At 42.5% G+C, this 12,750-nt stretch overlaps 1 protein-coding gene across 1 annotated transcript in view; it reads right to left on the reverse strand.

The window, feature by feature from the left end:
- Positions 1-1,082: 1,082 nt before the first annotated feature.
- Positions 1,083-12,750, reverse strand: part of CA4 (carbonic anhydrase 4) — a 36,307-nt gene continuing 24,639 nt past the window's right edge. The window contains exons 2-8 of the mRNA XM_073315411.1: positions 10,999-11,052; positions 9,211-9,381; positions 5,283-5,440; positions 4,206-4,298; positions 3,534-3,597; positions 2,734-2,897; positions 1,083-1,414 (exon numbers count right to left, since the gene is read on the reverse strand). Of these exons, the coding sequence (XP_073171512.1) occupies positions 1,223-1,414; positions 2,734-2,897; positions 3,534-3,597; positions 4,206-4,298; positions 5,283-5,440; positions 9,211-9,381; positions 10,999-11,052 (896 nt within the window). The 3' untranslated portion in view covers positions 1,083-1,222. The remainder of the gene's footprint in view (positions 1,415-2,733; positions 2,898-3,533; positions 3,598-4,205; positions 4,299-5,282; positions 5,441-9,210; positions 9,382-10,998; positions 11,053-12,750) is intronic.

Raw genomic sequence — 12,750 nt, forward strand, 5'->3', positions numbered from 1 at the left:
TGCTGATGACGGGCTCTGCTCGATAACGATCCAAAGCAGTATGGACTTATGCATGTTCCTTTTCATCATCTGAGTCAGATGCCGCCAACAGAACATTGATTTTCTTTTTTGGTGGTTCAGGTTCTGTAGCTTCCGCATGAGAGTACTGCTCTTTTAAGACTTCTAAAAGCATGCTCCATCCCTCTTAGATTTTGGAAGGCACTTCAGATTCTTAAACCTTGGGTTGAGTGCTGTAGCTATCTTTAGAAACCTCACATTGGTACCTTCTTTGTGTTTTGTCAGCTCTGCAGTGAAAGTGTTCTTAAAACGAACAATGTGTGCTGGGTCACCATCCGAGACTGCTATATTATGAAATATATGGCAATATGTGGGTAAAACACAGAGCAGCAGACATAAATACTCCCCCAAGGAGTTCAGTCACAAATTTAATTCATGCATTATTTTTTAATGAGCGTCATCAGCATGGAAGCATGTCCTCTGGAATGGTGACTGAACCATGAAGGGGCATACAAATGTTTAGCATATCTGGCACGTAAATACCTTGCTTCACCAGCTACAAAAGTGTCATGCGAACGCCTGTTCTCACTTTCAGGTGACATTGTAAATAAAAAGTGGGCAGCATTATCTCCCATACATGTAAACAAACTGGTTTGTCTTAGCGATTGGCTGAACAAGAAGTAGGACTGAGTGGACTTGTAGGCTCTAAAGTTTTACATTGTTTTGTTTTTGAGTGCAGTTATGTAACAAAAAAAATCTACATTTGTAAATTGCACTTTCACAATAAAGAGATTGCACTACAGTACTTGTATGTGGTGAATTGAAAAATACTATTTCTTTTGTTTATCATTTTTACATTGCATATATTGTAATAAAAATATAAAGTGAATGCTGTACACTTTATATTCTATGTCGTAATTGAAATCAATATAGTTGAAAATGTAGAAAAACATCCAAAAATATGTATAATAAATTTCAATTGGTATTTTATTATTGCTTAACAGTGTGATTAAAACTGCGATTAATTGCGATGAATTTTTTTAGTTAATTGTGTGAGTTAACTGTGATTAATCGACAGCCCTATTTTTATATATATAAAAAATCCTATTGATAAGCGTTAGAAAAAACAGCAAGGCTATGGTGTACAATCAGCTGTAGTCTAGAGCTTCTCAACTGGAGAGAAGTGCTTGAAACAAAAAATTAAAGCCCAGAAACCTGGTAGTGTTTACTGGAAAAGAAGACTCATGAGGTAGATAAGTGTTGGGATCACCAATAAAGCCTTTGCAGGAGGCTGTACAACGCTGACATCAGAGCGGTACACAGTTCTGTTCCCGAGAGGTTGAACAGGTCGGAAATTGTCGGTCATCTGTAATGTTTTATTCTCACTGAAGTAAAGCTTCTCCAAGAAGTTCACCACCTGCACACCACCATCCAAAAATAGTTGTTATTTTTCTGAGGGAAAGAAAAGGGAATTGTCCTATCTTGAGTCTATAGTTCCTCTCACTGTGGTGTTGCTCTGAACCACAGAGTATATTAAAGCTTAAATGGAACGAGTGCCACTAAAACTTGTCCCCCAGATCACTGATAGATGCTTCCTTCTAGCCCAGGCAGACTCTTTAAACTTCCTCCCAGCTAAACATCCTAGTTCTGTCTAAGCACAAGCCACCCTGGAAAGACAGGTCTTTTCTCTATGTTCAGCTCCTGCCCCCATCCCTCAGGTCCCTGTGACACAACTTGCGGGGATCAAGATTACATGCCTCATCTCCTCTGGTTCTTCTCTAGAGCCTAACTCCTGGCTACTTGAAGCAGAAATTTAGCCAGCAGCTGCCAGCTGTGAGGCACACCCCCAATTTCTGTCATCCCCCACTGCACTGGCTCACATCTGGCTGGGTGTTGGGTTCTCAGCAAACACCGAGCAACTATTGTTAATCTAATGGACTCAGTCTGATGGGGTATCACACTGTGGACATACTGATCATGGTCACTGTTTGCCGATGAACTGACCCAGAGGGGTTGTGCCTTGTCCAAGCCCACTCAATGAGTTCATGGTAGAGCTGAGATGGAAGCGCGAACAGATCATGACCAATTTAAAATATTCTGTTCTATTAAAATAAAATTCTAATGAGGCTCGAGGAAAAATTCATTATTCAGTTCTCAGAAGCAATTCAGCGACACATTCCAAAACATCTGAAGTTAGGGGATGATTCAGACCCTCATTTAGAGGCACTATGGGGCATTGGATAAAGCACTGAACTAGCATTCATCTGAATTCTGTTCCCACTTCTGTCACTGACTCACTGTGTGGCCTTTGGCAAGTCACTTAATTACAATGTGTTTTAGTTTCCCCACCTTTAAAATGGTGATGTTACTAACATTGCTTTGAGAATTGCTCTGAGATCCTTGTATACAAAGTGCCATATAAGATCTAGTATATGCCCACGCCCCTCTTTTGGAGCAGGGAAGGATTCTGAGTTTTGTTTTGTTTTTTCACCAAAATGAGTGGTGGGACAGATGGCAAACACGCTGGTCAGTGTGTGATCTGTTGTGGTGACATGGATTTAGAGTCTCTTAAGATTGGACTGCAAAGGTAATGGAGAAGGGGACAATCCTACATTGGACTTTGTGCATATGAGATCATATGTGGGAGGGAAGAAAAGAGGGTGGGGAGGGGAGTATGAGTGAGACAGACACAAAATGACCTCACTGCTCCTTTCAGTCTGTTACTCTATGCATTACCTGACTTTCACTCAGTATGATTGGCTCCTGAAATATTGTCCAGACGACAGCCTCGTAGCAGTTGGGAGTGGTCAGGGAGCCACTGTACCGATAATAGTGTGTGAGATCCTCTTTAGCTGGAATGAGCGATTCCAGGGGCAAAGACGGCATATTTTTTTGAGACCCTAGGAAAACAATGGAGAAACGTCAGCTGGAATGGACATGGTTACAGGTTCTCGGTTTACAGCTACCTTCAACTCTGGCTGCTACTACCAACTCTGTTGCAATGCCACCCTCATAGTCCCCCATCGCTGGTTGTGGGGGGAGGTGGGGGCTACTGGATGGGCATAGCCAAGGAACCACTGTGCCTGCCCTTCTCAAGAGCCCCTGCAGAGCACAGCTTCACAATATGGACACCTCGTGTGAGCTCTCCACTCCCTGCTTCCTTGCTGAAAATCACTTCAAAGTTTCTTCTGAATTGAGGGCAAGTCTACGCTTAAAATGCTACGTGGGCGCAGCTGCCCCTCTATAGCGCTTGAATCAAGATGCTCTAAGCTGACAGAGAGAGCTCTCCCGTCGTCTTAGTTAATCCACCTCCCAAGAGGCAGTAGCCATGTTGGCAGGAGAAGCTCTGTTGCCGACACAGCACTGTCGACATGGGAGGGTAGGTCGTGGATTTTTCACATTCTTGACCGACGTAGCTATACCGGTATAGCTCTGTTGTGTAGACCAGACCTTAGCCTCTGTAACGCCTAGGAACGTATAATGATTATCTTGTTAAATAAATTCAAATTGCTCGATGATAAATCCAAGCTCCTTACCTTTGACAGCAACTTCATTTAATATCTCTATTAGAGATTTATAGTTTTCATTTTTTGCACCGGTCTGAAACAATATTTTGAGTCAGAAAATGTATCCCTTTCCTCAGACATTTCCCCCCCACCCCCGACCCGTAACTTTTAATTTAATTATTAATGAAACAGAAAAGAAGTGGGAAAGAAAGCTGAACAAAAATCAATGAGCTGAACGTAACAGAAAGTCACTGCGGATAGGTCTACTCCACAGTCAGAGGTGTGACTGTTGCATGTGTAGACATTCCCAAGCTAAGCTATGATCTAGCCAGCTCGAATCGCAATACAGTGAGGCTGCCGTAGCATGGGCTTGGTGTGTGAGTACACACCCAGGGTCCTGGGTGGGCTTGTGTAGCCTGTGCTGCTTGTGGCATCACTGGTATTGTTGTTCACGCTCGCAAAATCAAAGCTAGCTCAGATGTGTCTACGGGTGCTATGCTGCAGTCATGTCTCTCTGAGTGCAGTGCAGACCTTCGCTAAGCACTAGAGGTGAGGCCAGACTTAAATGATTGATCTGGACCCCTGAAAACATTGGGGGAACTTTGGCTCCTGGCCAGTTCTACAGCCAAACCCTGCAACTTGGTCCAAGCTTTGGTAGGTGCCAGTCTGAGGTGGCCAGTTAAAAAAATCCTGGCAACTTACCTTTATAAAGAACCCCAGCACGGCCAGACCTTCTTCAACTTTCACTGCCTGCTCTATAGTGGAGAAATCCTCTTTCATGTGGACTATATGAAGCTGTAATACAGGCATTAAAGGTCAATTATTACTCCCTTTATAGCCATTTATCAGCAAATCCTGGCCCCTTCCCTGTGCCCTGGGCGTGGAGAAACCCCTGCTGTTCTACTGTGGAGGTGGAGCAGGGCTACTCCCTGCCCACAGCTGGCGAGAGGCACTGTGGAAGATATGGGACTGGTGACTTTGCAAAGACATGCACCCAAAGGCAGTTCCACCCCCCTTCTCCCCCATCTGTATAAGACAGCGGTTCTCAAACTGGGGGTCGGGACCCCTCAGGGGGTCGTGAGGTTATTACATGGGGGGTCACGAGCTGTCCGCCTCCACCCCAAACCCCGCTTCGCCTCCAGCATTTATAATAGCATTAAATATAAAGAAGTGTTTTTAATTTATAGGGGTGGGGGGGTCGCACTCAGAGGCTAGCTGTGTGAAAGGGGTCACCAGATCAAAAGTTTGAGAACCGCTGGTATAAGAGGAGCTTATGGGCTACTGCTGCCCTGAATCTGCAGTGGTTCCACTGTTACTCCATGACCTGAGGTGGAGGGTGATTTGCTCCCACCAACTCACTTGGGACCTTCCTGCATCAAGCCCACCTGGTTTGTCTACGGAGGGTAGGATTTGCCCTCACTGCTATTCAAGGAATTTATACCTGTCCCTGCACGGTCACAACAGAAGTATCTGAATAAGCAAGTGTGAGACTGGGAGATGGATGCTTTATAGCCTGAAATGCTACTGCCGTCTCTGAAGGCTAACTAACCCTGGGTTTTACTGCCTCTCCACATTTGCCTTTGCCATGCAAAACATCCAGACCCTGATCGTTTTCCCTCTGTGATCTCCACAGGGCTCAACAAACAATAAATTCTCAGTTATTTAATTCTCCTCCTGGAGTCTTGAAAAAGAATCTGTTGGTTTATTTCATTCAACATTAGTTTAAGAAGTCAGAGTTCTTGGACCCGGCTGCATTAACAGAGAGAGAATCTCGCCTACCTCCATAGCGTATCTCTCTCCATCGATGCTGTGTTCCGATCCAGGGCTGTACCCTTTGTCTAGCTTCATGCCCCAGTGGAAGTGAAACTCAATAGCCTTGTATTTATTTTGAAGACCTCCACCTCCAATCTTTGCTGACCCGCTAAGAGAAACTTTAACTGGTAGAAACAAGTAGTTAAAAAGAAATAAATTGTTTGGCTCTGATTTTAAGAATAGTTGAAACGAGCGAGGGGCATTGGTTGAGAAAGCTCTGGATCCAGAGTTTCCCAGAAGTTCACTGGGTTTTGGATTCAATGCTTTGGCTCAGCCCTTTATATTGAGTGACCTAGATTAATGAACTTCAGATCCAGATCTGACTCTGAACACTCCTGAGTACCGGTTCAAATGTAATTAAAATGGGGAACAGTCCAATCCCTATATCCAGGGCACAGGACTAGGAGTTCAGATACTGGATGATTTAGTTGGGGATTGGTCCTGCTTTGAGCAGGGGGTTGGACTAGATGACCTCCTGAGGTCCCTTCTAATCCTGATATTCTGTGATACTTGAGTTTCTGATTTGCTACATGACCTTGTGCTAGTCACTTAGGGCCTGATTTGCCAAAGTACTGAGCACCTGTGGCTCCAGTTGAAGTCTATGGCAACTCCAGGTGCCACAACACTTCTACAGCTCAGGCTATTAACCTCTCTGTACCTCAGTTCTCTCATCTATAAAATGGTGATAATGATACTTACCTCTCCTTGTAAAGGGGAGACCTATGGATGAAAAATGCTACATAACGGAAAAGAATTTGTGTGCTGCCATCTATGGATTATAGTTCTATTTATTTTGGTGAAAGCCAGTTAAATGAGCTTTTGTGGAAGCATCTTCATCTTCCTTTTTGTAATCAATCAATTGTTCTCATCAATTTAATTTTTAAATAAATCAATACTAGCTTTTCAACGCAGTGTAAGGTTAATTGACCATCTCTTCCTTGCTGGGAGCGTCCAAGTGACTGGTTTTTGGCAGGAGAGAAGCAAGAGCCTGTGCTTCTCTCACTTTTAAGACAAACCCTAGGTTTCTTCCTCTGTTATCTAGAAAAGCGATGTTGGACCAGGGATTTTTCCCTTTAAATGTACAGAGCTGCATTCTAGAAGGTGAACTTGGTCCCAAGAGGTTTATTTGCAGGTTTCTGTTTTTGTCGCCAATTGTGTGTGCTGCAGTATTTATTTGCTGTGAGGGTCTTGCAGGGTTTAGAGTTAAAGACACTGTTACTATGTCTCAACTGTAGGACTCACTTTCACTTTACACCAGTCTAACTATAGAGCCATGGTTTTCAACCAGTGGTTTGTGGGACCCCTGGAGGTCTGCAGACTATGTCTCAGATTTCCAAAAGGGTCTGCATTTCCACTTGAAATTTTTTAGGGGTCTGCAAATGAAAAAGGGTTAAAACCAATGCTATAGAGTAAAACTAGGTAAGTGAAACCCAGGTAAGAGCAGAGCTTGAGTCCGGTATTAACAGGAGAATAAAACGTGTCTCCGGGAAGAATAAAAATATTTTCTAGTGATAATTTCCCTTAACCGTCCTCTGCTTGAGAGATTTGTGATGCATTTGAAAACAGCAGCCTTTGTGCTCTCTGGGAGATGGAATTCGGACCTCCCTGAGAGGAAGGCTGGTCTGGTAGATAAGGCCCTGGATTGGGACTCGGGAGACATGAGTTCAATACCCAGCTCCCAAAGACTGGCTGTACTGTATGTCCTTAGATGAGTCATTTCATAGCTGTGTTCCTCACTTCCCTGTCTGTAAATGGATTAGTAACATTTCTTGTGTCTGTTTAGACTGTCAGGTCTTGTTGGCAGCGACTCTCCTTTACTATGTGTATGAAAGACACCTAGCGCAATGAGGTTCCAATCTCAGAGCAGTTAGGTGCTATTGAAATCTAAAAATAATAATTGCATCCAATCTTATTCTCATTGCACTTGCTCCCCCCGCTGCAAACCCCGTTTTGCATGTCTTGGGGACTTAAAGTTCTAAGCTGTTTCTACGATGGTTGATTTTTTTATACAAAGACATTTCTCGGAGCATCAGCCACGCTTTGAAGATTCCACAATTTTATATTGTACCAAAAAGGCTATTAACTTTGTCCACATTAGTGGAAAATCAGAAGAAGTTTGTAAGAAAAAACAATCTGCCTAACTACTGAATTTCAAAACAAAAATCTCATTGCCCAATCCATCTGTAAAGTGCTTTTTTAAATTTCAGCTGTCTCCCAGGGGAGCACTTTGCATTGGGGCCATTCAGATTCGGGGCTGGCTGTCAAGCAGCTGGTTCTCTTGACAACAGCCCAGGTTTTTTCAACTCTCCTTATGCTTTGGGGTGTCTTTGACAAAAAATGGATGCACACAAATATAAATACAGTTTTTTCATGCCTGTCCTGTACCTCTTCATACATTATTGTCAGAGTAGGAGGAGGTCAATCTTTTTGCATTGATTTTATCCTACCTGTTGTGGGTTTTGTGCAGCAAAAAAAAGTCACTGAGAAGGTCACTGGGGTCAGTTAGACCCCTCAGTGTTAGTCAGTGGGGAAATGAAAGTATTGCATATCCAAGGTCTTGGGGGGCGGTCTCGGACTGCAAACGGGTACAAAAATTTGAATAAAACATGATGGGCAAGCCATAGCCTCTTCTTTCTTGAAGAATTCTCAAGCTGTGATGAGCAAACCTGTTAGCATTTGTCTACATATCTGTTGTGGTTTTAGCATAGTGAAAACAGTCACTTAAAAGGCATTGGGGGCCCCCAAATTAATTATGCAGGTATTCCAGCATCAGATTGTCTTTATTTTGAGGCAGCCATTATTATATGATTATATGAATCCTACATAACTGTTTTTATCATCACAGTTTCAGTGTTCTTCTCCCCTCAGCCCCCACCACGCAAAAAAAAATACTGAAATGGTCTGTTGGTCTGTGAGACCACAGATAACATTTGCCTCATGTATCATCACAATTGTAGAGCAAATTGCGTTTCTTTGAAGATAGTTCCATCAAACTGATTTTCTGGGAAGCCTGCACTTGCTAGGAAAAGTTTCCAGGGAAGCCACGATTGTTGGATACATTTTCTGACAAGCCCACACTTGACAGATGCTGTTGCTGGGGCATCTGAGTGTGCTGGGTACTGATCCAGAGCCAGAGAAATGGAGAAGATATTATATCTGGTCCAGAGAATGAGTCAGAAAAATACATCAGAAATGTGTGAAGTGTAAATACTTTGCATGTTCAGAACCTGGGTCACCAATTTTTGCTCCATTTTTTCCCCCAAGTATTAGGCCATTGAGTTGCTAGTTTGCTGTATCTGTATTTGCTTTTATATTATTACTGTTGCTATCTATTTTCATTGTTCAAACATGGGCTCGGTTAGACCCTGACACTATTGTGTAGCTTTCTTTAAAATGTGTTTGATCCTGGGGTCAGTTAGACCCCAACACAAGTACTGTGTAGTACGCATCTGAATCTAGGAAAGTTTTAACTTGTGCATAGTTGTATAGTTCACTGGTTACAGTAAAACCAGCTTCAAATGCATCCCAATTCCCATGTCCCTGTCCCTCCCCCCCATTTTGACATAACAATATAGAAATAGTTGGGTGATTTTTGGTCCAATATGAGGGTTAAATCAGCACTAAGTTTTTAAAAAAAAAAAAAAGTTTTTTTTAGACTTAGTAACCTGACACCACACAGCACTGCCGCAGAGTATCCCCAGTAATATTTCTTCCCAATAGACAGACAGCCTGGCAGAACATTAAAGCTGAATCCGTAAATAGCTAATTAATCAGCTCTTGCCAATTAACTTCAGTGTGTGAAGAAAATAATCTCAACAGTGAAAATGTTTGACAGCAATTAAGGAGCTAATAAAACAGAGCAAATAAGTAAACCCCATTCATTGCCATAGCTTACCCGTATGCCCATTATTTACTATGGTCCAGTGAGGGGACTGACTGGTATTATAGCCTTCAAAAGTAAATGGTTTCAGGTCCCCTTTGTACTCCACTTTGTTGGTGACAATATTGATAGGTGACTGTTCATTTTTTCCACACTCCATATTTACTGTATTCCAGAGACGGGGTTCTGTTTAAGAGAAAGGAAAAATGGCTTTCATTGAAGGACAAAAACAACAGGGAGTCCGGTGGCACCTTAAAGACTAACACATTTATTTGGGCATAAGCTTTCGTGGGTAAAAAACCCCACTTCTTCAGATGCATGGAGTGAAAATTACAGATGCAGACGTTATATGAAGAGAAGGGAAGTTACCTCACAAGTGGAGAACTGGTTCTCCACTTGTGAGGGAACTTCCCTTCTCTTCATACAAGTTCTCCACTTGTGAGGTTACTCTCTTCTCTTCATATAATGCCTGCATCTGTAATTTTCACTCCATGCATCTGAAAGAGTGGGGTTTTTACCCACAAAAGCCTATGCCCAAATAAATTTGTTAGTCTTTTTAAGGTGCCACCGGACTCCCTATTGGTTTTGTGGATACAACTAACATGGCTACCCCCTGAGAATTGATGGACAAAGTGACTTCATCCTGATAAAGCCAAACTACCTCTTGGTAGATCTACATTTGCTTCTGAGCTTGGGAAAATTCTTTCAGTGGCAGAGTTTAATAGAGAGATTCCTTGACATGTTTACAAAATACTTAAAAATGCAAAACAGTGAAATGTGCCCAACAATGACTGATTGGTGCAACTGGAAAATGTAAGCAGATGAAGTGTGTAGCAATGCCCGATTAAATGGGAAGCATGCCTGTGTCGGACTTAGCTAATTGATCATAAACAGTAAAAATTTGTAACCTGTAGCTTAGAATGTATTTAAAAAGGAGGGATGGGACAGGTTTAAATTGCAGATCCATGTTCTAGTGTTTACTGAAGGCAGCACTGGGAGCCAGGAATGCCTGAGTTTTATTCCCAGTATGTTACATCTCAGCCTAGGTGAGACTAGATGCTCTGACTAGCATAGAAGCAAAGGAGCGAATGTGGTACAGCTGGCTGTTGTATCACTGGGCTGAAGTAAAACAAAGGGTACAAGTCCAGTTAAAATATAAAGACTTTTCTTAATGTAGGCCTCAAGTATTTTTAAGGAATTGCATGCCTGCCTGGTGCCTGTGGGTTATCTTTTGGGTATGTTGTAAATTCCTTTTACATTGACAGGAAAACCAGGAGGAGTCCAGTGACACCTTAAAGACTAACAGATTTATTTGGGCATAAGCTTTTGTGGATAAAAACCCCACTTCTTCAGATGCACTTTAGATCCACTTCTTATATTGGCAGGGTTTTCTTCAGCCAAAACCAAATTGGTAGCCAGAACAAACATTGGAGTCATTAACATATCTCTGTCCCCTTCTCTTAAATATCCTAATAATCATTTAACTTAATTGGACTGGGTTTTCCTCTTTCCGATGACATACAATCAATCGGATTTACTACATTGACATCAATGTTCTTGCACCTGTTTACCGTAGTGATGAATTTGGCCCGAGAATGGAGGCACAAGATATAATCTCTGAGCAGGACTGGCTCTAGGCACCAGCAAAGCAAGCACGTGGAGCTGGCCCTGTCTCAGAGTATAATGGAGTGGCATGTGATATCTGAAGCTGTTGTGGGAAGATTTGTATCACTGCTACAAGTAGGCCCTTTGTAAAACAGCACAGCACTAAAATGATTTCAGAAATAAACTGCTTAGAATTACCTGCACAGCTGGGGTGAGTGCATTTTTGTGATAGGTAGCACCATTCTTTCTCACCTGCAACAGAAGAAATTAACATTTCAGACAAACTTTACAAAATTGCATTAAAATGAGAAGCTGTATGAGTCGTTGATTAACTTCAGAATGACCACATAGAGACATTGGCTCTGGTACGGTGATCTAGGGAGAGAGCTAGCTGACCACACAGCTTTGACTCCCACTCCTTATTTCCAGCTGCTAAATTGCTTTAAAAGAAAGCTAAAAGTGCACAGGTACTTTCCTACTGTATAGTTGACAAAAGTATGTTATGTGATCATGCATGGGAGAAAAGGTGGTCCCTGGAGGAGAGAAGGTGTCCACAAGACAATCTCTCTCTTAAAATGTGTCCTGCTCTCCAAAATATGTGAGAACCCCTGGCTGATGACACACATAAATGTTGTGATTGTACAAAAAGCTCATTAGCGAATATTCCCCAGCCATCGTGTAAATCAGGTTGAAAGCTATGGCAAGCCTAGTCTTTATTAAAAAATGCAAAACCAGAATATGGGAATTGTTTTACTGGATCAAACATGAGTCCAGTACTGACAATGGCCAATACTAGATGCTTCAGAGGAAGATGTAAGAACCCTGCTGCAGTGAGAGGTTGGATAATTTCCCCCCTTCATTAGATCTGATCCTGGTCTTTGATACAGATGGCTTCAACCCTGAAACGTGGTTTAATATCCCTTTCAAAACCTGTGTTAGGATTAACAATTATAACTCTGGATATTCTTGTGTCAATGTCCAATCCCTTTTTGAATCTTGCTAAATTCTTGGCTTCAATGATTTTATATGGCAAGGAGTTCCACAGTCTGAATATGTATTGTGAGGAAAATGTATTTCTTTTTATCAGTTTTGAATTTGCCACCCATTCATTTCATGTCATGTCCCCTTGTTCTTGTCTACAAGAAACCTCATCTCATCTCAACCTAACAGGGATGGAATCTTTAAAAAAAAAAAGTTAGACCTTTAAAGATGATATGGTGGAATAAGGAATTTTCTTAAGAAATAAAGATCTCTCCTCATTCCAGCTCAGCTGAATTTGATCTCACTCAGTATGCCCAAGAGTTTCCCTCTGGAGCATCTTATTCTTGCTGTCTCAGGCCTGGTCTGTGCCAGGAAGTTAGGTCAATGTAAGCTGTTTTGTGTTGACCTGGTTGTTGTCTACAATTAAATTTGTCTCCACACCTGTGGAACTCCTGAGCCAGATAAGGAGGAGAAAGAAGAGCACTTGGGATGACATTCAATGAGATCCTGCAAGCTAGTGCTGCATGACGCTACGCAAAGGGCCTGGAGGGTGAACATCGCAGGCAGCCTGGAGAAGGAAAGAACGGACAGGAAAAAGGCCCAGGAATTCCAGCAGGAAAAGCAGAGGAAGATGCACAAGGATATAATGGAGCTTCTTCGTCAGCAAATGCGCATGTTGCAAACTCTTGTGAACCTTGGGCTTGTCTCCCTTTGCAGTCCCTGCAGAACTCCAGTGCAGCGTCTTCTTTCGCCACTCCCCACCCAACATTCCATGTGACACTGGGCAGCATCTCTGCCCCAGCAGATGTTAAGGACAACCACAGTTTCACATGCACTGTCCTCCAAGAAATCGCCATGTTCCCTGCTGATTTGGTTTTTCTTATGGCAGGGTTGGCAGTTTCCCAGGAAAATCTAGTTTAGGACAGAGTGCTGGTAAATACCGGTTTAAACTGGGAAACAAGAAAAAAT

This window comes from Lepidochelys kempii, chromosome 17, assembly GCF_965140265.1.
Source record: "Lepidochelys kempii isolate rLepKem1 chromosome 17, rLepKem1.hap2, whole genome shotgun sequence".
NCBI lineage: Eukaryota > Metazoa > Chordata > Testudines > Cheloniidae > Lepidochelys > Lepidochelys kempii.